Consider the following 24336-nt stretch of genomic DNA (forward strand, 5'->3'; position numbering starts at 1 on the left):
TGACAAATACAACTGTTAAAAGTGCAACAGGGTGGCAGGAGCGCAGATCCCTCTACAGCATTATTGTCTTAGAATAGCTTTGCTTTTTGGATGCATTTAAACCATTCTGGAAAATGGTTGGTTCAAAAGTGAATAAGGGTGTATTTATGAAATAGGATAAGGAAACATAGCTCAGTGATAGAACATCTTGACACTCTGGCATTTTCAGGGCGGGCTAGGAAACACCATTGTCTGAATCCTGGGGAGTTCACTGCCAATCAGGACCACTGTGAACAATCTTGAGTTAGATGAACCAGTGGTTTGAGGGTAACTGCCTATATTTCTGTACTCCAGAAATTACAGTTGTTGGCAAAACCAGGTTTGTTGCTTTGTATTGCATGAAATGGCCATCAATGGATTGGGTTTGGTAATCTGGATTTAAGGCAAATGGCACTCCCTTCAGAAATACAGGTTGAGGCTTATTTTATTATGTGCAAAATTGTCATCCCACCATACAACCCAACAGCTACAACAGAAAACGAAGAAGCTGGGTATGTGAATCTCTTCCTCTTCATTGATCTGTTTCCCCTCCCACCCCCTCTCTAGGACAGTGTATTTCAAGATTCACAAACAGGAAAGTTCCCTACTGTGTCAAATTCAATCCAGATGAAGATAAGCAAAATCTTTTTGTAGCAGGAATGTCAGATAAGAAAATTGTACAGGTAAGTTAGAAAATTCAGAGTATTTGGTAAAGATCATGCAGAAACAATTTGAAGATCAAACCAATTGACTATTTAACCAGAATTCTTTTTGTATTGTTGCAGTAATAATAGGCTATTTCTGTTACAAAATACTTGGTTTTTTAAAATGGATCATTTTCTTCACCATTTTTAAGGAGTTGTTTGGATTTGTCTTGCAGTGGGATATTCGAAGTGGAGAAATTGTTCAGGAATATGATAGGCATTTGGGTGCTGTTAACACCATTGTTTTCGTGGATGAGAATAGAAGATTTGTGAGTACATCTGACGACAAGAGTTTAAGAGTCTGGGAATGGTAAGTAAAAAAACTGTGTCTTGACTTTTTTATTAGAGAGGAAGAAAATATAGTTTGAGTAGTGAATGTATTCTCTTTATACTTTCCCCCTCAATATAGCCATGATGCCAACTGGTTGCAGAACTTTAGACTTCTTTCCTGTGAGTCTACCCCATCCAGAATGTTTAGTAAATTCTCGACTTGGTTTTGCAATTTATGCTGTAGAATCTAAATTTTAGGACCTAGAGTCACAGGTCTCCTCCCCTTCTCTGGAATTAATGATGCTGAGATGTAGCATACAATGACATGGCCTGATTCCTAAACCTTGGTTAGCTTGCATCTCTGTACCAGCCTTGAGATAAAACTTAGGAGGGACCGCAGTTTACTCCACATTTAAAGGGGATGTTGTCAAAGAAACAATGGGCAAATATGGCAAAGAAAGGAGTATGTTTTCCAGTGTTGTGTCAAATCGTGGGTTATTCAAGAAAGGATGCCAAGACACAAACATTTTACTTTCAGGTCAGAGACTGGAGTTATCAGAATGAAGACATACTTTTAGTCAGCTTTCTTTCTTTCTTTCTTTCTTTCTTTCTTTCTTTCTTTCTTTCTTTGTTTTTAAATGGAACCATTGCAATAAAATTATTTGTTTGGGCTTTGGTTAGTTATTGACTCTGGGGAAAGAGCACCACCTACTGGCTTTACCAGTACCACTTCATAATGCTTAAGGGCCATATGAACATCTACTATAACCATGAGGAATGGGTAGATGAAATACAGAAATCACAGTAAATGCAAACGGAGAAATTCATGGAGGGACAATTACACCTAGTGTCTGTACTACCTCCATTATCCAAAGTGGTATAGCTCTAATTATCAGTTGCTGGGAATCTCAAGTGGAAAAGAGTGCTGTTGCACTGGGCTCCTGCTCTAATCTTTCTTGGGGGGCATTTTGACTTCATTTTAATGATCTCTGAAGTTGAATAATAAACTTCAAAATAACAGAATGTTTGGTATAGTGAGTGAGAGATGGGTTGAGGGCCCTCGCATCCTGTCTACTCAGATTTGCTGTGCCCTTCAGGGTGAGGGTTACTTGTTTTCTTAAACAAAAACAAATAAATGTGTGGTTTATCTAAAATCTGTAGGATTCTTTTAATGATGTGCTGCATAAAAGCTGGACATGAAGTACTGAAGTTATTTGCCATAACAGGCAAATAGGTTTTCCTCCCTTGCATTTTTGCTTCTTAAAGGTGTGAGTGATTCTTCTAAAAAAAGCTTTCCGGTCTTTCTGTTGGCCCAAAGCGCCAGTGGTAGAATTTGATTACTTTGAATTTATATGATCTCATGGTTATATGAACAAAATTAAGCTGCAATTAACCTTCATGAGAGCATTTACACTCCATCTAATTTGTCATTAATGTGATGTATGTAAATATTATGGAGGTTAATGTAGCTGTGTAATGAATGGTTTCTGCATTGTTAAATCTTCAGTGCCACCCACAGACGCTGATGATATTTATATCAGCCATAGCAATTCTCAAGAGTTTCCAAAGACCATTTAGTTAACCAAAACTAAACAGTTAAATGCCTTGAGCAGAATCATGAAGCAAAAGAAAATTCTAGTGGGAAATCTTTTATTCTTTGTACAGTGTAAGTGTGCTGAAGTCCTTTAACTCTCTCCTACTTGAGGCAGATCTTCCCATGTATTTATTTTCAAGTATTTATTTATTTTTTAAAAACAAGAAAATCATGTTGAATGCTGCCTTTTACTTTCTACAAATCTTAAGATATTACTAGGAACTATTCCTAGTAATGGTGAAGCAGCCGCCAGCAGGATTGAGCCTTGCCCTCCCCCATTAGCCCACGATTCAAGCTTCCCTACCCTAGTCTAGAGCAGGGGTAGGCAACCTAAGGCCAGGGGGCCAGATGCGGCCCAATCGCCTTCTCAGTCCGGCCCCGCGGATGATCCGGGAATCAGCGTGCTTTTACATGAGTAGAATGTGTACTTCTATTTAAAATGCATCTCTGGGTTGTTTGTGGGGCATAGGAATTCGTTCATTTTGCCCCCCAAAATATAATCCGGCCTACCACATGGTCTGAGGGATGGTGGACCGGCCCACGTTTGAAAAAGGTTGCTGACCCCGTGGTCTAGAGCATTATTCAAAAATAAAGAACTAGAGAGATCTGCAACAAAGTGCTGCTGTGCATACCTAGGAGTGTTCCTTTTCAGGGCTCCAGCTAGCATAGAATCAGGAGTCTTGTGACACAGTGTGGGTTTGTGAATGATAGGTAAATAGACTCCTCCCCAACTCTTCTCTTTCCAGCCCTCCTAAAAACCACCTCCACAGTGCGCATAATGCCAAAGGGCTCAGATTTAAAGCTGGCTGCCTGGCCCAAACCTGAGTCCACTTTGTTGTTTTACACAGGGAGGGGAGCTCTGGAGAATGAGAGGAAAATGCTGCTGCCCCACACCAGCTGTCATTTATGACATCTGGTGTAGGGCAGGTGAGTGTGGCTTGGCCAAATGGCAGGCCTAATTAGGCCTGTGGGCGAGGTATCTCCCACTGCTGCCCTACCCCATCCAATGCACTATAAACTGTTAGAAGCTCAAGCCAGCCCATTCCTTCCTCCTCCATTGTTCTTTGGTTTATTTCCAGCTGATACCCTCAACCTTTCGGGGCTCAACTGCTGTTTTGAGGCTAGGGATTTTTCATGAGCAGGTGGTAACATTTTGCTCTAACTGGCAAACTACTGTATGACAGAATGCAGAAACCCCACAACATTGTCCAGGGCAGGGGGCTCATTTCACTTCAAAATGGTTAGGCATTAGACCACCCACTCTCTGCATTGAAGGAGATCCTGATTCCTAAATTTGGAACACAGGGAGAAAGAAAGAAAGTGTATTACACATGGCGTTGTTAGACACTGCAGAATTCAATAGCCAAGTAAACACATTTAGACTGCAGACCTCTAGGCCCCTCTCATCTCTTAATTTTGTTTACTAGGTGTATTTTTGTAGTATTTCATCCATATATTTTGTCTTCTTCCATAGGGACATACCAGTAGATTTCAAATACATAGCAGAACCCAGTATGCACTCAATGCCAGCAGTGACTTTGTCTCCAAATGGTAAGGCAATGTATCTTCTTAGGCCTCTCATAGAATAATTTATTGCTTTAGAATTTAGCTCTTGAGGCTCCATATTTATGGCAGAATACAAATCCATGTTAAGTCCTATTACAACCAAAATAATTAATAATTCCATGTCTCAGATTGTGTGTCTTTGTAGAATGCAAAATTGGGGCTTTATTTTTTTAAATATACTATGGATATCAGATGTAGAAATCTAAGTGCGTGAATTTATTTTAAGAATGACATTTAACATTCATGTTTTTTACTCTTAACAGGGAAGTGGCTGGCTTGTCAATCGATGGACAACCAGATTTTGATTTTTGGAGCTCAAAACAGATTCAGGCTAAATAAAAAGAAAATATTCAAGGGCCATATGGTGGCTGGGTATGCTTGCCAAGTAGATTTTTCACCTGACATGAGGTATGTTTCATTATAGTTCATCTGGCTATTATGGGATATCATTCCCCATTTTGATTTTCAGACTTTTTCCCCATGGTCTGATTTTGGACTCTAAAGTGATTTAAAAGATGTTTTTAAACTGTCAAAGGAGTCCTCATATGTGTATAGTCTGTAACAATGATTCTGGATTAGGGAGGAGGATGAGTGTCCCGGTTCCTCCATCCAGTAGTCAAGGCTGCACATGTGGTGCCCAATACTAGCAGTGCTGAGCCTATGTTTTGGTACCATTCGTTTTTGACAGAATCTTGGGGGAGGGGAGGAATTGGGGGTTGTCTTCCCCTTCCTTGTCATATGATGGGGCAGCATGAGGAGAAATTGGTTTAACTATTTTAACCCTTTTGAGCAGCTGATTTGCATGGTGATACTGACCACAGCGGCAACCGGTTGGGCAACTGATGCACACAGCATCTTGTAAGCAGCCCACTGCTGGGCAGGTAACTTTTGAGGCCATTGTGATTAGTGTAATTCATTGCAAAAACCCTGCAGTAAAAAGTAAGCATGGAAAGCAATTACTATTTCATCTGCTTTCTATGTTAAACCGTATTTTGGTGTTTTGACATAACCCTTCAGAATTTGATTTCAATGGATTGAAGCAATTTTTAATTTTTCTTTGAAGCTATGTTATATCAGGTGATGCAGATGGAAAACTGAACATCTGGGACTGGAAGACAACAAAACTATACAGTCGATTGAAAGCCCATGACAAAGTCTGTATAGGTGCAGTATGGCACCCACATGAGACATCCAAGGTAATCACGTGTGGATGGGATGGTCTTATTAAGCTGTGGGACTGAAGGCCATACTGGAGAACTCTAAACTTCTCATCACTTGGTGAACACCTGAGATTTTGGAACACCTATTCTGCAACAAAGACATTAGAATATAAAGATGGGTTGCCTCAGGTATTTCAGTATTACAGTGCACATATACCATATGGGGAATTCAGAAGATTTCATCTGAAATGTTTTCAATCTCAAACTATTATAAGCTGAAAGTGACCAAATGAAGTGGTCTAAATGGAATATCCTTTGTAAGATATTTTAAAATTAAATTAAACTGAGGAGATTTGTGTCTAGCTTTGTGTTCATGAAGCTGAAGTATACACTTCATAAGCTTCACTCTATTCTCGAAAGTGCACAATTTGGGAGAAAAAATGTTTTCATTTCAGCATTGTAAGATGATGCACCTGTTTATAAATACTGTTTGGCAGTACTCTCAAATTTCCAAATGTGTGTGTACAGTATAATAGAAGTTGTTAGAATTGTTTTTGTATTTTAACAGCAGTTGTTGGTCATGTTGAAATACACAAAGATTTTATATGTGCAACACGGTTGTTGTTTCTTTGTGAGGGCAATCCCCTCAAACCCAACAGCCCGGCTTGAAAATATGAAGGAAAGCCTAGTGCAGAGACCCAGATAGGCAGAGGATGTCTATCTGTTGCTATGTTTAGCTCCAAGATGGGTTCCATCAAGTCCTGGATGTTTCTCTTCACCCTTATCCATTTTGTGGAGCAGATGGATATAGCTAATGGGTTAGATCAGAAAAATGCTTACGAAAGGTGATGAGCATGAGGTACATTTAATAGCTCCTCCCACTACCAAAAGGCCTTTCCTGGATGTTAGGGCATGCTGCTGAGTGTGGTGGGCTGTAGCACATGGGGGCTAAAGCAGAAGTCACCAAAAATTGGGTGGGGGCACCTTCTTTTTACAGGAGCCCAATATTCAGCAATCCACATCCTTCCTGTCAGCCCCCAACACCACAACCCATTCCATTCACCGAGGGACAGGCTGTTTGTGGTGAGATGGGATAGGAAATACATTTTATGCTCCCTCACCTCCAGGTATTTTTCTCAATCCCATTATATTTGCAGATGCATGGATTTGGATACATGCTAAGAAACTCTTCATTTTTATCATGACTCCTTTTTTATAATTATTATTGACAAGTCAGGTTTCTATTCTTACTCAAATATTTTCTTTTTATAATGAAAAAAAATCCAAAGAATATTATGTATATATGTATATAAGACAGTTATATACATATATAACTGATGAGTAATTCATCAAATGCTGTTTTAGCATAGGCCCCATTCAGCCAGTGGAGCTTGTGCAATTAGTGAATTACTGCCTTTGTGGAGATGCTTCCGAGAGGTATAACTGAAAGCACATTGCAGCTTCATTGCCATTTGACCACCTATGTCTTGTAAATGGGCACTTTAATATCTATTTTTATTTCATAGAATTATGTGTTTTGTGCTAAACTACTGTACATATGTCTCAATCCTCCTTTTTACAGATCTTATTTTTAATAAATGTTTTATATTAAAAGATGGATACCAGCTTAGTGTAACATCTCTAGCATTGTCTGCAGGTGGCTGCTGCTTCTTCCTTTCTTTCTTTTTACTCTTTATTTGGTATTAAAGTTGTAACTGCCTAGTTTTCTGCAGTGCCAGAGTGTAAATTTATCTTTCATTGAATTTATTATATTAAAATATTGTGGGATAATTTCTTTGTGCTGTACATTTCTACAGTTGAAGATGTGCAGCATCTTCAGAAATCTAGAACCGCTTCACACATTTCTGGTAACATGGCATTTACAGTGGATGAAGCATGTAAGAATACTACATTATAGCTACGCAACCACTTTTTTATTCTAAATACATGCATCAATAAATTGCTGCTGCCAAATTTGTGTTTCCCATCTACTCACCCACTGCTACATGTGCTTCATCTAAGGGCCTAACTAGGCATGATCTCACACTGTTTTTTAAACTTAAAATCAGCTCTTTGGGGGGCGTTTGTAGTGGAGTCATAGCATGGAGAGAGGAAAGGTCTCACCTTTTTCATTGCTACCATAGTCCCAGTTCCACATGCCTCCTCAAACAGCTGTTGGCCCCATGGGTGTGAAGCATACAGGCACCTGTGTGCCACTTTGGGAGGATTCAGATAGGGCAATTGCAGGGGGCTTAATTCCCCCAGAAGCCCCAATCTGAATTGCCTTTTGAAAACCTTGGCTGTTGCTGTGTGAATTTACACAACTGTTTTGTAGTTGTGCATGGCTGCTTCTAAAAATGTGGTCATGGACCAAAACTGACACATTTCACACGATGATGGGCAGTTAATAACAGCATATGTTGTAAACCACCATTCTGATAACCTTAGCCCCCGCCCCAGTGAAGAAAGCTTAGTATTTTAAGACAGCTTTTTTTGGGGGGGGGGATGCTATTCAGCCATGAAGAAACAATTTATTTGTCACACATTTTGAGTTTTTAATCAGTATGATGATGAAAACATCTCAACAGGCTTGGGCTGGGCAGCAGCCAAGCGCATAGATAAAGTAAACAAAATACTTTATCTTAAAAGAGTTGAAGCTTGAATTTATAGAACAGGCTTCCTCAACCTCGGCCCTCCAGATGTTTTTGGCCTACAACTCCCATGATCCCTAGCTAGCAGGACCAGTGGTCAGGGATGATGGTAATTGTAGTCTCAAAACATCTGGAGGGCCGAGGTTGAGGAAGCCTAATATAGAAGCTATGCCTTCCCACTTTTGTTGGGGAACAAAAATATATATTATATACCATAGCTGCTGTATTTGCACTTTGGATAATTTTTGACAGTGCATCTCTGAACTCACCTTCAATAGTACCGTTGAAGGGGATGAGTCGCAGTTCTGTTCTGTAGGCCGAAGCCCCTATTTCCATCTTGTATTCACCCAGCTCAGTGTATAACAACTACTTGCGTTGAAGGCTTCCCTTTTTAGGAACATCTGTGGTTTTGATAAGTCTTTGTAAGTGTGAAAAAGCCTGAAGTCTTTCAATTCTAGCTCTTTGAGGAGACTGTACCAGTACCGAACCACAGTGCTGTCATTGCCGCTGACCTCAAATCCCGGCCAATGAACATGGATTTCCAAGACCAGTTGCCCTATGTGTTCCACAACGTCCTCTAGGATCAGGTTTTCCAAAATTTTCCACTCTGCACTTTCCATATCTGCTTTGAGGATATCGATCTGTAACAGTATGACAAGAAAGCATGAAAAAGAGGCTCCTTGTTTCATAAATCAATTGTCATATGAATCAACTATATATTTAATATATCAAGCCTCATCAGGGAGGCCGTTTCCATGTGATTATTAGAGGTTAGAATGGTAGATTATTTACCATAGAAAAGAGATTGCAAAGGAGGTATAAAAAGAACTAATTATTAGAAAACAGAGACATGCATTATGGTGAGATCACAACTGACTTCCACATGTGCAAATAAGACCTATGCTTCCTTTCTTCATTGCAGCCCCCCCCCCCCCCCGGGCAATCTGCTTTGGAGTTTGGTGAGCCACTGGAGGAGATGGAAGGGGCTGCAGGGAACAGAAGAAGCAGCCTCATCATATCTGTTAGCATATTGTCGGGTCCTGTGCATAGTATTCTATGCACTACTAATAAATTCATGTTCCAGGTGTGGATCCTTATGTAACTGAACAGTTCTTTGTGCGGATACTGGTTGTATCTTAACAGCCACTGGAACATCCATACTCCCTTTCATATAACACAATAATGATAGATAACCTGATAAAAATTATCATGCAGAAGACTTCCCAAATAAAAGACCACACACACACTCCTACAACACAGAGAGATGCACCAGCCAAGAGTTTGTCAAGAGCGATTGCTCAGCTGTCCTGACTACCCTTTGACTGACTTGGCTGAACGAAGTGCTATCTGTCGTTTCCATGGGCACTCGATTCATTCCTAGATACAAATTTCTTCCTGATTGCTTCACAGTTTCAACAGTCACAGATAACTTGGCTTTTAGGCATCCTTGCTGGGGAGCAAGTCCCATTGAACTAAATGTGAGTTATGGTACTTCTAAGTAGATGTCTGTAAGATTGTGCCATTAGCATCTATGGAACATTTTAAGAAAAAGGAAATCCTTTCTCTTGTCATAGTCTCTCCTGGTGAAAGGAAAAGTCACTATCAGGAACCAAAATAAAAGACTTTATTAATGTGGAACTTGAGAAGCAAATGTCACAATAGCATCCACATTTCCCATGAAAATTATTTCAAGTATGGTGGCTGGTGTTCCTTCCTTAGCCTCTGCACTGCCTATGCCCCCAATAGATCTAAAGGCAATTACAACAAATGACAATCATTAGGAGTAGGAGCCAGCCAAAGTTCAGCACTTTCAAATTCCACTATTTCAGCAGCAGAGTCAAGTATGGGTTGAACCTTTGGCTTCAGGTGGAACATGACTATGGAAAACAAGAGACATCAGTGGAAGTGGTAAGGAAATGATTGTGGCTCATGGCTGTGAGCACCAAACTCCAGGATAATGAGTTGCTCTTAAATATCCCAGTGTGGTACATTTTACTATATAGTCCCTACATCATGCAAGGCTATTTAAAGGAACTAAGCTTATAGATTGCTTTTTTAAACAGGACTAGAGCATTCCCTTGAGACTGGATGTCAAACATCTGAAAGGCACTCATCTCTTCTAAAGAAGAAGTACAAACATGGAATGCTATGCAGATGTTTGCTTAAGTATATTAATTACTGCAGGACTGCTACTACTGCCAAAGAAAAATCCCTATTAATGCTTTTGCAGAAGAGGATTCATAGCAATTTCCTTACTGTGCGTGAAAGAGAACCTAGACTACTTAGTATTCACGTCAGACATTTGTTGTCTCCACCCAGATCCACAGCTGTCAGTTTATGTCTTCCAAAAGGAGAAAAGAAAAAGTCCATCTTGGAAGATGGAGAAAAGCATGCACTCGTCACCAGGCTCCATCTGGTGATAATTCAGTTGTGCCATCTCAGTTTTGCTATGTGCGCCATCTGCATGATTTTGCTTCATGCCCTGTTTAACTCTTCAATACCTATTAACTGCCTGCAATAATTAAATTAGGGTCAGAGCAGACAGTGCAACCTCTTTGTGGGGGCTGCTTGACAGAGCAAATGTGCTCACCCAGTGAACTACTTTTGTGTAGTGACCTACGGAGTGGATGGATTTTCACCTGGGCAATCCTGGTGGTTGCTCTTTTTTCTATCTGTGTGGTGGGATCCCATACAGAAAATAATTCAATACATACAGTTAGGCAGCAAGCTCCTACTTAGGGCAATTGAAAATGACATCCACAAGACATCTGTTTGGTGCATTAGGTCTTAAATCTTTTTTTGTATTGGGACAAGTAACAAGAGGTTCAGATATCGTACATCCCATATTTAATACGGTACAGGGGGAAACTGTCCTCCCCAAACAAAAAGAGAATTTAGACTACTTGGGAAATATGCTCATATTTGTACACAGGTAGGATTCATTCACACAATCCATCTGCTGCAGTCAAAAGCAATAGATGGTTCACGAAACAGAGGAAGCCTATTTGTGCAGGAATGTTTGCACATAGGTCATTCACAATAAGCAGCCTGATAGGGAGTGGCAGGGGGAAGCCCCGCTGGGCAAGGCCCAAGACTCCCTGCCATGATCCACCACATGTAGAATTTACACACACCATTGAATTAGCCCTACAATTAGAATTCCAAGAGGGATTTCATCAGTTTCAGTTCAGTGGAGAAACAGCTGCATCTCATGCTAACAGCTGTTAGCCAGTATGATACAGGTCGAGAGAGAGGGTGGGTGGAAATGTATAAATGGTGAATATGCATTGCATTTAGTAAAATGTTAAAAGTATCATAAGATACACTTGAAAAATTAGTTTAGTTCCTGCAGTTGTGCAGAAATATTAAGCCACAGGCAACACATTTAACCATTAAAGTTCTTGTGCCTTCTGTAAACACCCAGCTCACTGGTTGCTATGTTTCCATGTGACATATAAGGTAACCAGGTATATCTGAATAGGAGTATCTTAAGATCTATTCGGAGAAAAATATGCTCCTCCATCAATTTTGTGGGTATTTTAAAAGAAACATCTCTCCGCCCCCCCGCCCACTGTTTCCAGTGGGAGGGGGAAAACAAGGAAGTGGTTTAAAGGAGCTCCTTAAGTAGACCACATGTCATCCTCGTTTAGGTTTAGGGAATCCCTGGTGGCTGAGACAGCTTTGCACCCTTCAGAACCAAGCTGATTCCGAGTCCTTTCTCAAAACTGCCCCAACGCACACCGTTTCTGGCTCTTCTGATGTCAGAGCTCCAGTGTCGGTAGAGCCAAGATGCTGGAGGCTGCAGTGGCAGAAGGGAGGAGGGATCCAACACCAGATCTCTCTGGCACTGCATGCTTGCATATGGTTTTAAATAAGAAGAAAGAGACATCTCCCTTACTGAAATAGTTACGTAGAAGAGGAGGGAATTTCAACGGCTGCTACTTGTCTCACAAGCTGCGATTTCCAGGATTTTCTCTCTTGCACAACTATTGAAAGCATAGAGATCCTCTACTCCTTTGCAGTTGGTCCAGGGACCCTAAAGGAGGGGTAAATAACCAGTGGCTCTCCATATGTTGCTAGACTACAGCTCAAATCCTCCTTGACCATTGGCCATACTGGGGGAAACATATGAAAGTTCAACAACACCTGGAAGGCCACAGGTCTCCTCTGCTTTAGAGAAAAGCCAATGTACAGCATGGTAAAAAAATTAAGGGGGTTTCCAGTTTGCATAACTATTGTAACTAGATATCTGACTGCCTTCTCATACAAGCATTTCCCTTTTCTTACACACCTGCAAATGCAACCTTTTCTTTTTTACATAAATAAGAATAACTTGGCTTTTCCCCCTTTCCATTCCATCAGTGACAGGATGTTTTTTGGGGAAATGTTTCTGTCACATACCAGACCTTCAGGTTTGCACAATAAAAGTGGATTAAGCTGCTCTTTCACCCTAGCACAACAAATCCACTTTTAAAAAATAAACAAACTTGTGTGGTTCAGAAAATGACAAGGAAATGCACTGAGGGTTCATCCAGACATCCTTTTCATGGTGCATTCATGGTGCTTTGTGCTCATGATGGGATCTACGCGCTCAGTGGTTTTTGGTTTTTTTTAAAAAAGAGGTGCTGGCATTCATATATTGATAGTGTCAGGGGTTCAGGGACAGAGGCACAGGGTAGGCAGGAGATGGAGAGCGATGGGGATGAGTCCCAGGACAGCGAGGAAGAGGATGACAATGACTCAAGAGATTCCATGAGTCTTTCCAGCGAATCAGAGGATTCCCAGAAGGGGGCGCCGGTGGTCAAGGCCAGGGGAGCCCCAGGGGGAACGTGTCAGGAGCAGGGGGCCAGCGGGGGATCCCAAAGTGGCAGCTGGGCGTCAGGACCAGCCTCCCTGCCAGAGTGCAGCGAAGGGGGTGGAGGTTCCAGTGTATCAGGGGAAGCAGCTCCGGCAGCAGAGAAGGGAGGGAGGTCGGAGCAAGCCACCCTCCCGGAAGGGGAGGGGAGTAGTGAAGGGAGTAGTGTAGCTGTCAAAAGGAAGGTTAGAGGTTGGGCGCGCGCGCCAAGTTCAAATGTGGAGGCGCGCGGAAGTACAGGGAGCCCGGAGGAGGGGCCAGGTCCCAAAGCCCGCAGGAGGGGGCAAGAGCAATCTGGGGATTCCGCGTCAGAGGAATCCAGGAGGGGCGAAACCCCAGCGGGCAGGAAGACCCTGCGGAAAAGGAAAGAGAGAAAGAGGTGGAGCAGCGCAAGCCTCTTAAACTGGTGCAGGGGAGGGACTGACTCAGAGGGGACTTCAGCGGTCTAAGCGTAACAGACGTAGGGCTACGCGCCTCGGATGTGAAGCAAACAATGAACTGCAATAAACACTTTTGTATATAAGAAGAGATTGGCGTTGGTCTTTTGTGAGCTGAGACTTGAGGCAGCCCTGACAGATAGGATTGCTCTGCCAGAATAAAACAGCTGCCATTGGCAGCAAAAGAACAGGTGCTGGTATTCCGCATAGGGAGTTACTGTCACAAAAATGCCCTGACATGCAGCAATGTGTGATCCCATTTTCAATACTGTTTGCTCCTACAGAAGTTCTGGGATGGACATACTGCTTCATTTCCAATTGCTGCCTCTCCTGAAACTCTTCATGCTACAACAACAATAATAATAATTTATTATTTATACCCCACCCATCTGGCTGGGTTTCCCCAGCCACTCTGCGCAGCTTCCAACAAAAGATTAAAAATACATTAAAACATCAGTCATTAAAAACTTCCCTAAACAGGGAATGTTCCAGGATTGTGTGTTACTGTTTTTGTCCAGCTTTTGCTGTGTCTCCAGATGACAATAATTGCAGTAACAATGGGGAAGCATCACCGAACAACACATAAAGCAGAATCATGTGTGGACGGTCTATTGTTGCATCAACAACATTGTGAACAACACACACACACACACACACACCTGTCGAGTGGCCTGAAGAGGGTGAGATGAATAAATAACTAATGGGAAGCTGTGAAAACACCCTGTAAGCAAATCGGGAAGAATGCTCATTGACTAAATCATAACAAATGCTTAATAAAGACCAGATATAATCTAATCTTGATGTAAGGATAGTGCACACAAGTCCAGATGAATACCCAGTATATGGGTCATCTGGAGGGGCTTTTAGGTTGTGGTATTCTGGCTTTGATGCCTCCCTTCACCTCATGTACTCTCAAGTTAATGCCCAAAAGAGTTGACAGCCTTGCATTCAGGAGGACAAGCAGCAGGTATTTAGCTCATAACCTACAACATTCACAAAACTGAACTGAAATGTGACTGTTATGAACAGCATCTCCAGGACAAAGTGAGCTGCCGGAAGAAGAAAAGCATAAGCTGTGCCTCTGTATCTGTTGCATACGGGAAAGCTCACAAAAGAAAGATGACAGTATTAAGAGATAGCAGGTAGCCAATTCAAAGTTTGACACTACCTGCACTGCTCACACAAAAATGTTCAGCATGCTTAGAAAAAGAAAAAAGATTGACAGAAAAGCACAGCATCTAAAATGCTCCAGCATCTAAAACCCAAAACAATGCCTGCCATGAAGGGCAGATTTCTACCCTCAGCTCTAAAAAAAAGGTGTGAGTAAGTAAAATAAAGACATGAACCAAATAGATGTGTCTTTCTACTCATGACTTTCTATACATTACTGTTGTGTTACTAGTGCACGTCATTCTGGACAGTTCTGTCACCAGACGTACACACCCCACATACACACTAAATCCATGTCAGGCAAGGGGTGTGTGATTCTGTGGCCCTCCTGACAGGCCCTGCTAGCTGGCTGAGGAGAGTCCAGCAACATCTGGAAGGCCAAAGCTCCCTCAGCCCTGATGTAAGGGCTGCTCTGGACGAGCACAGGCCTGTTCCAGTCAGAGCTCTAAGGAAAGAGGACAGCAGACATGTACTTAGCAACAGAAAAACAGATCTTTGTGGAAGTGGCAACATCACCACTCTTCCCATTGCACCCAGAATGAAGCCTAGAAAAGGCTACTCTGGGCAGAACTATTATATATTGAATTAGAAAGTCTTCCTCTTTTTCTCTCTGTGAGACACTCTCTCTCTCTCTCTCTCTCTCTCTCTCTCACACACACACACACACACACACACACACACACACACACACCAGCACAGCTGTCTGCTCACTATAGGAAGAAGTCCAAGTGGGCAATGCTGCCATTATTGCTCATGTGCCCCTAAGCAAAACAGGTGGTCATGCGACCATGCACACATTAAAACTACATTTTCCCAGACATTAATAGAATACTATAAGGCGGCTTCATGGTGTGCCAAAGATTGATTTTCCCTCCTTATTTCCAGATTCATTTTACAGTGTGGAACTGTAGGAAATTTCCAGGGAAGGAGCATAGCACATACTTTGCCTACTTAGTTCAATCCCTGATTCCATGGCATATTTAGCTAAAAGCATCACTTTGCTGCCTGAGATCCTGGAAAGCTGCCGTCAGTCAAGAGACATCAAGTCACAGGAAACTGCTTTATACAATATCAGACTTTGGTCCACCTAGCTCAGTTTTATCTACACTGGCAGTGGCTCTCCAGAGTTTCAGGTAGGAGTCTCTCCCAGTCTTGTCTGGAGATGCCAAGCACAGAATGTGGGACTTTCTGCATACATAGCAGATCCCCTGCCACTGAATTATGGCCCCTGCCCTAGACAATTTGGGGATGAATTGACAAAGAACCTGGCTTGGTGTAATGCACCTTCCTTTGTTCTCACAATGCACACTCCCTACTCCTGCAATTTGCTTGAACTGTTTTTAATTTCTGAATTTTAAATTGTCCTGAGATCTGCTGCTGAAGGGCATGCAATAAACTTAGCAATAACACTGCTGCTGCTGATATTGTTGCACACCTAACCTTCATTATTTCAGGCTCAGTCATAAAAATGGAGATGCCAAAGGAGTGTGCAGGTTCTGTGTCTTAAGCATTCTACCTACGCGCTGCTTATCACCAGGACACCATGAGCACCTGAAAAACATTTTATGTTCCTGCTGCAAATTACCCTCAGGAGAGACAAAAGAATGTTGCTTTAATGATTCACCATGCATTTGCCAGCATTATGTTCCGTGTATAATCTGTTTCCCTGGTGCTACATTGCCATTCTTCCACACGCTGATGCTGAGTATGGGAGACTGGGGAAAGAGGAGACAGATAAATTTCAAGTATACTTATGTTTACATGCAATTTCTTCAGCAACTGGAATGAAAAGTAATAAAGACTTCTAATTTCTAAACCCGCAGGCCCATAGCGCCTGCTCTACTCACAGCCGTGTGGAGCTGGTGCACTTAGCTGCTACAACAGCTACAAGGACGGATGAAATCCAGAGCTCATCAGAGAGCCTTGAGATAGCACTGACAATCCATTTCCGGTTTCTTTTATATGACCAAAAAACATACCGGGAGTGCACTTGTAGAAGTACTGAAAGGAATGTAACATGCCAACTGGACTCATTGTTGTGGCACAGTCCCAGCCTATGTCTTAAATTTTTTTTTTAAAGCTTCACAGTTCCCTCAGCTTCCATTCCCTAGAGGCAGGCAGACCGTGGAAGCTCCTGCCAAGTCTCAGTGCACAAGCTGTGCAAAGCTTGCTGTCTGGCAGGGGAGTTGGGCAACTCTGACAGTCATTAACGCTGTGATAGCCGCATCCCAAAAGGTGGTAACAGTACCTTTCCTGGCTATGTGCCACTCATCAGACTGGCTTGCTCAGAGCCACCTGTCAATCAGAGCCCACCCGGACAAGGAACCCTTCACAATGGAATTTGGCCAATAAATTCACCGTCCATCCAATCAACCTGGTGCTGCATTACTCAGGGGCCTATGTTTGTGAGTAACTACTTAGGATAGTTGCTTAGAAACTTAGATAGATACTTAGGATAGTAGCTCGGTCCCAGCTCCAGCCAACCTAGCAGTTCAAAAGCACGTCCAAGTGCAAGTAGGTACCGCTCCTGCGGGAAGGTAAACAGCATTTCGGTGCACTGCTCTGGTTTCACCACAAGCAGCTTAGTCATGCTGGCCACATGACCTGGAAAAACTGTCTGCGGACAAATGTCGGCTCCCTCAGCCGGTAAAGCAAGATGAGACTTGCAACCCCAGAGTCGTCCGTGACTGGACTTAACTGTCAGGGGTCCTTTACCTTTACCTTTTTACTTAGGATAGAGTAGACTTGGTATCAGGGCCAGATGAAGACATGCTGAGACTATAACCCTAGTCAACTTTAAGAGATCCCACAGCACATGAAACACCTTTAAATGAAAGTACCTTCTGAATTCTTACTTAGCATATATGAAAACTTTTTATGCTCAGGAACATAAAATCAGTTACACACATAGTTTAGCACTTAACGAAGCAGAAGAGGCATGCACCCTGTGTGTTATGCACATATCATAAAATTTAGAAAGAATGAAAAAAGCATTTAGAGCCCCCTCTTAATCTGAGGCCTCAAGCTGTAGTTTACTTAGCATGAAATGTGTGAAGTGCTTTTTACTTCCTTTCATGCAGTATTCTGCCTTTCCCCTTTTTGTTCCCTTAAACCCTTTTCTCTTAAAACTGGTTGTAGGGGATTACTCATGTGTTGTTGTGACTGCTCACAAGATAGTCTTCTCTCCAGGGTGCCTAGATCTCTGGGTCCATGCTGTTTTCATGTCTAGGGAGCACTGCGGGAAAGCTAGCTGCCCTCCTTCGTAGAGGGAGAGAGGCGTGGGCTGGATGCTCCCACATCTCCCTAACCAGGATGAATTGCTCACAGCCTTGAGCACTGCCCTTCTCTCAAAGTCAGAGGAAAAGGAAGGGCTGGTGGCAGCAGACCAAATGGTTAGAGACAGGAGCTGTTCCTGTTCCCAGGAGAGAGGGAGGGAATGAACTCTCAGGCTTTCGCTACAATAGTCAGGGCCAAGGGGGCCTTAATATCTGCAACAACAAGGTTAATGGGATTTCTGATATATCTGGCATTGACCTGAGTGCCATTTAAAGTTCCCTACAGAGAACAATCAGTTGAGAGTAAGTACCTGAGAGAAGCTATTTGCCAGCGTTATCACAGCATGTGATAAAAGCCACTAGAGAAAGCAAGATATCCCAATTTACCACACATCAGGTTTCCTGCATCTCTGCACATAACAAGAGATCATATCTGCAGTGCTTGGGTCCAAAGAGATTTAGGTTACATAGCCATAGTGTCAAAGTTAAGCACTGTAATCTTTTCTGGTTGGGAAAGAAGGGAGAAAATAATTTCCCTAGTTCCTATACTTTGCATGGATGACAAATCTACCACATTGTATATTTACATGTTTAAGCCATATGCAAATAAAGGAGTGGATTGTAACGATTTCCCTTCTTATTTGGGCTATTCAGGAAGAGTTCACCCTAACAGCTGTTCCATCACCATGACCTATTCTTGGCATAGGGAGCATTTGGTGTTTTGCTCTTGTAGGATTTGTTTAGGATTCTGTTCCTGGGATATTAGTACCTCAATCAAGAGATACACACAAGGACTGGATGAGCAGCACAACAAACACAGAGCACCACAAGCCTCCTTCATATAACGGCAGGATGGAAAACCTATCCAAGGGTCTGACCTCATGCCAATATATAAGGACTTCTCCTGCCTTTCAATACACAAGCGCGCGCGCGCACACACACACACACACTCAAGAGTAAAACACAGTCCAAGGCTACCCAGAGCTTAACCCTGGAAGCAAGGGTCTATTATCATTCCATAACTTCTACTATTAGGATGTTTAGGGCCTGCTGACACACCCATAAAAGCTATTAAGAAGAATGGCTTTAAAGCCTGAGACATCCTTTCTGTACTATCCTGAATTGTGGATTTCCCTGGACTGATCTGGGAGAAGGTTTCTTGCCAATAAAACCTGAATAAAAAAAGAACATAAAAAGAGCCCTGTTAGATCATCCAAAGGGGGTCATCCCTAGTCTAGTACAGTGGCGGAGCAACCTGCTCTGGCACTGGGAGTAGTGTATATCCGGGGGCGTGGCTGGCATGCATCCCAGGGGGTGTGGCGTGCCACTGGCAGGGGCATGGTACACGTCGGAGGGGTGCGCAGCAAGCAGTGTTGTCTCAGGACGTGTGCGGTGAGTAGCAAGCATCTCGAGGGTGCGCGCCAAGTGCCCTGGGGGGTGGGGGTGGCTGCGATGTCACCCCCCCAGGATGGGCCGCGATGTCACCCCCACCTTCGTCTGCCAGTAGTCTAGTATTGTTTTCAAGAGTGACCAGACAGATGCCTCTGGGAAACCTACAAGCAGAGCGTGAGGCCGCAGCCCTTGCTATTTTTTCTCCCCAGCATTGTGTAAGTAAAGGTGCAGCATCTTTGACTCTGGGCATTCTAATTAGCTCAAATAGTTAACAGCCATTGACAGGTTTTTCCTTCATGTATTTAGTCCTCAGACTCTACCTAAGAATAAGAACAGCCTGCTGGGTCAGGTCCCCGAGGCCGGTATTGCATCTTGTCCAGCATCCTCTTCTCACAGTGGCCACCCAGAAGCCAATGGGAAGCCCACAAGCAGGACCTGAGTGCAACAACACTGTCCCCATCTTTGGTTTCTAGCAACTCTATATTGCCTCCAACAGTGAAGGTAGAACAGAGCCATTGGGTGAGTAGCCACCAATAGCCTTATCCACCATGAATTTGTCTAATCTCCTTTGGAAGTCTTCTAAGTTGGTAACCTGACCCCTTGAAAACTTCCCCTGTTCTTAACTTCACATTTCAGAGGCTTTCCTATGGTAGTAAAATGCAGCAGTTACTATAGAATAGAATATAGAATCCCCGTGGACTAGACAAACTTTTGTAGAAATGACTGAGGTTGTCTTATTTACATTTCTATCTTTCTATGAAAAATATTGCACTAAAGGCAGGCAATTCATACTCTGCTGCACAAACTAAAACTCACACACTGTAAAAGCCTTAAAGTGCTGGCTTTCTTCCTCTTCTTCTTCTTCTTCTTTTTAAAAAAGCACCTTAACTTAATCTCTTCTGCCATCAACCATCAATAAAATGAGTTGCTCTCTCCCCCCATCCCCACAATACATTTAAAGCATGCCCAATGCACATTTAAAGCACTGGACTTCTCCCAAACAATCCTGAGGACCATAGTTTCCCTTCACAACGTTGCAATTCCCAGGACCCTTCTCAAACAACAGTACCCAGGATTCCTTAGGGGAAGTGATGTGCTTTAAATGAACACTGGATGTGCTTCAAACATACGGTGCGGATCTGCTAAAGATGAACTCGTGGACTGGAGGAAAAGATTCTGCTAACAATGGGCACAATCGAGTCCCAAAGGTAGGCATCAAAAGTTGAGGTTATGTTTAATTCTCTCACTGAGGTTAGTAGGACTCAGAGTGGAATCTTATGCATGTTTACTTGGAATCATCTGTAGTGCAAAAGAAAAATCCCATCTTATCTGCAGTTTTGATATGAAGTGCCACAGGCCCAGACACAGCTGGATTCCCTAGCATACCGGATGTTTACATAAAAGAATTCATTATTTACAACAGTGAGCCCCTGTTGCTCCTTTTTGACAGAAGAACAAATATTTGCAGCTTGTTTACACTGTTCTGGTTTTAAGCTATGCGGCAAGTTTGCAATACGTAACCAATCTCAATCAGCAGCCTCTCTCTGAATGTAAAAGCACGTTACAATGCATTTGAAATTATACCTGCAGCTGATTAGAAAGAGAAGTTTTATGTATTTCTAACACAAAGCAAATATTTAAACAAGCAGAAACATTACAGTATGTCACACATCACCCCAACCTCCGCGTGGTGCAAGATTCCAGGGGCTCCAGGCACTTCCACAGAATGTGAGACAGCAGAGACTGTGGTGCCTTTACGATATATGGTTTATTCACAAATACATACAACCTGAGCCTAAGTTGCAGGAGCTCACAGCGTTAACACCCCCAAAGGTCTTGCTTCCCCCATAGTCACAGCCTTGGATTCTAGCATAGACCAGTCATGCCTCTCTCCCAGCTTCTGCCCACTTGCAGCTCTCCACTCAGCTCACTCTGCCCTTGTTTTCCAAATACCGGCCAGGTGAGGGAGGGGGCCCATCCATTTGCCCTCTGGCAGAGAGCAACTTCTTTTGTTATACCAGGGATGGTACTCAGGCATCATTGAGGCTAACCATCCTCCCACCAATTCACAACAGCAATTCAAATATGTGCAATAATTGTGTTTGATTGTTCAGCATTATAACTATAACTACTGTATTTAATTCTTTCCCCATACTCCCTTTAGCACGCAAAGAGAAGTTCATGGCAGCTGTTACCAGGATTATCATCTTTGGGAGGAGAGGGTGCTAGAAAATTGATATAGTCTCTTTATTTATTTACAGCTGAACAGAATACAGCAGGAATTGGACAGAAGCAAGAATGCACAGGCAGAGAATACTAGTAACACGGCAGTATTGAGCCGTGCCCTAAAGCTGCCATCTTTCAAAAAGCCTACTGAGTCAGTCAACACCAAGCAGCTTCTTTCACTTCTTCTTGCCCATTTTTTTTTACAGACAAATCCCAGCTTCCTAATGACCTGCAGAAAGAGCAGCCCTAGCTGGATACAACATCTGGAGTCCCATGGTAGTTAAGAGCATGAGCCACAAAGTAACCAATTCAAATCTCTGCTCAAACCACAAAGCCTTTAAGAAGCCTTAGGCAAGTTAATATGTCCACTGCTGCCGAGCCACTCCAGGTATTTCTGGATGATACTGATGATCAATATCTGCTTCAATCTGCTTTTTTACCATGATTTTTTGGCACTGAAAGGGCCTTGGTCATCCTGGTTAATGATCCATGGCAGGAGGTGAGCAGGAAGGGATCAGATTCTTCATCTAGCTACCACTCACACCATTTCCTCATTTGGGGGGGGGGGCAACCTCACCACCACTGCTCATTTTCCAGAAATAGTTTACTCCTAGAGCTCAGGATTTATCATCCCCAGGCAGATACTTTATGCCCCTATCCAGGAGGTCCCACCTCAAACCAGGTTATGATGCCTCTTGCAAAACACACATGAATTGCTTTGGTTGCTTACAAAATGCTTATTTTCCTATGACGGGGAAGTATCTTACATCCCATGGTGCCTTTGCAAAAAGAACAACCTAAGGACTGCCTGCTGTAACCTATCAAAGACTTGAGCCAGATGCAGAAGAAAGAACACAAGGAAGAATCACAACAGTACCACAGGAACATCACACCAAAAGCCTTCATTGCTAGGACATGTTACAGGGGAGTAACAGATACCCGATTCAGTTACTACTTCCCAGCATCTCCCTTCCACTCAGTTTAACCTCTTCATTTAAATTAACACCTCTCCGCTGAAATTCATGCCTAGGCTCTCTGGAGATTCATAGCCTCTAACTTTCTGCCAGCCTTCACCATTATTCAGAAGATAATCACAGATAAAAGCAAGCTCCTAAAAAAATAATCCAGATTTGAATTCGAAAGCTGTTTTCACAAGTGAGGCATACCTAAGTGCTCCCACTTTTCCAGCTCTGCAAATGGAATGAAGAAAGAAAAAGAGACATCCATTAGACTGTTCACTAGATCTTAAAACAGCCATTTTCCTTTCTCACATTAGCAACATGTACAAACAACACATCCCAGACCGCGGCATTTTCAGCATCGCTTGTGAGAACACCCAAGGGGTCTGGGTTGAACTGTAAAATAATAGTCATGCATGATAATTAAAATATGCTGCTATTTTTAGATAGCTTCCGTTTTAACGCTAAAGGAGGAGCAAAATGTTAAATGGAAACTATTTGTTCTGAACTCTTTCTCTTCCCAAGCCCTTCTGCAATTTTCCTGTTTCCTTCTGCCTGATTTGACAAGTTAACTGCCTTGCTGTTCTCACTAGCCCAGGGGTAGGCAACCTAAGGCCCGGGGGATGGATACGGCCCAATCGCCTTCTCAATCCGGCCTGTGGACAGTCCGGGAATCAGTGTGTTTTTACATGAGTAGAATGTGTGCTTTTATTTAAAATGCATCTTTGGGTTATTTGTGGGGCATTTGTTCGTTTTTTATTTTTTTCAAAATATAGTCCAGCCCACCACATGGACTGAGGGACGGTGGACCGGCTCATGGCTGAAGAAGGTTGCTGACCCCTGCACTAGCCTTCCTGATTCTATCCCTTCCTGCTTGACAACTTCCCTACCATTATCCTTCCTCTCAGAGGCAGATTTAGGACAGTGTGACCAGATCCTCCAAACTGGGCACTGAGCCTCGGGGCACTGCAGGGCGTTGCAACTGTGACCTAGTGAATTAAGTAGAACAGAAGGTTGAGAGGCAGGGGGACACAAATTCTGGCTTTGCACAGGGCACTGCTGAAATTTCAAAGACCGAAGTCTGTCACTACTCCTTACCACCACATAATTATTTTCAGGCTGCTCCCCTACCACACTCCAATATACCACCAATCTCCCCATTCAGTCATCCTTGCCACGTCCTTCTCTTCAACATCTGCCTGGTTCCATTTTACTCTTAGCCTCCAAGCTCCTGAAACTTGCAGCTTCTGCCCATCACCTCAGCCTTCTCTCCCCTGACTTCTCTACTGGCCTCCTCTAGCTTCTAGGTTCTGCCCATAGTGCTCTAAAATCATTGCACTGATTTTGCACTTCTCTGAATTTTGTGATACCGTTCTTGGCTATAAAAAAGTACCAAAATGTATTTTAAGATTAAAAAGAGGCCAAGAAATGTGTATGTTGAGATAAAATATTTAAGTATATACAGCGGTACCTCGGGTTACATACGCTTCAGGTTACAGACTCCGCTAACCCAGAAATAGTACCTCGGGTTAAGAACTTTGCTTCAGGATGAGAACAGAAACTGCGCGGCAGCAGCGGGAGGCCCCATTAGCTACAGTGGTACCTCAGGTTAAGAACAGTTTCAGGTTAAGAACGGACCTCCAGAACGAATTAAGTACTTAACCCGAGGTACCACTGTATATACTTAGTAGTGCAATTAAGAACAAATTTCCTTGCAGGTTTAAAAAAATTCACAAGGTGATGACTGAACAGACTTGGGAATTGTCACTTGTGAAATTGACATGGACCGAAATTGCCTGACCCACCCATCCCTGGAAAATATGCAGATTTCAAACATCTTAATATAGGACTAATGCTTCACCAGCACTTGCAGAATGCTCCCAGACAGTAGTTATCTTCCTGTGTTCCACCACCAAAACTGCTCTTTTTCTAGCCTGACTCCTTCCTTCATCTCCCAGAGGAAGGATAGCTACTTTTTCTAGGTCACAGTCAATGAGGCTGTTGGGAAATGTAGACCTTAGCTTCAGAATTATTGTTACAATATCATTAAAACACATTT

At 42.8% G+C, this 24336-nt stretch overlaps 2 protein-coding genes across 4 annotated transcripts in view; one reads left to right on the plus strand and one right to left on the minus strand.

Annotated features, from left to right (window-relative positions):
• The window catches only part of CDC40 (cell division cycle 40), a 37780-nt gene extending 30494 nt beyond the window's left edge, over positions 1-7286 (plus strand). For all 3 annotated transcript variants that reach the window (XM_081000385.1, XM_081000384.1, XM_081000386.1), the window contains exons 11-15: positions 586-701; positions 899-1032; positions 4061-4137; positions 4416-4560; positions 5216-7286. In XM_081000385.1, coding sequence (XP_080856511.1) covers positions 586-701; positions 899-1032; positions 4061-4137; positions 4416-4560; positions 5216-5393 — 650 coding nt within the window. In that variant the 3' untranslated portion in view covers positions 5394-7286. The remainder of the gene's footprint in view (positions 1-585; positions 702-898; positions 1033-4060; positions 4138-4415; positions 4561-5215) is intronic.
• A 556-nt stretch (positions 7287-7842) lies between these two features.
• METTL24 (methyltransferase like 24) overlaps positions 7843-24336 on the minus strand; it is a 79231-nt gene continuing 62737 nt past the window's right edge. The window contains exon 5 of the mRNA XM_081000394.1: positions 7843-8604. Within this exon, the coding sequence (XP_080856520.1) occupies positions 8290-8604 (315 nt within the window). The 3' untranslated portion in view covers positions 7843-8289. The remainder of the gene's footprint in view (positions 8605-24336) is intronic.

This window comes from Podarcis pityusensis (assembly GCF_964106645.2).
Source record: "Podarcis pityusensis genome assembly, chromosome: 3".
NCBI lineage: Eukaryota > Metazoa > Chordata > Lepidosauria > Squamata > Lacertidae > Podarcis > Podarcis pityusensis.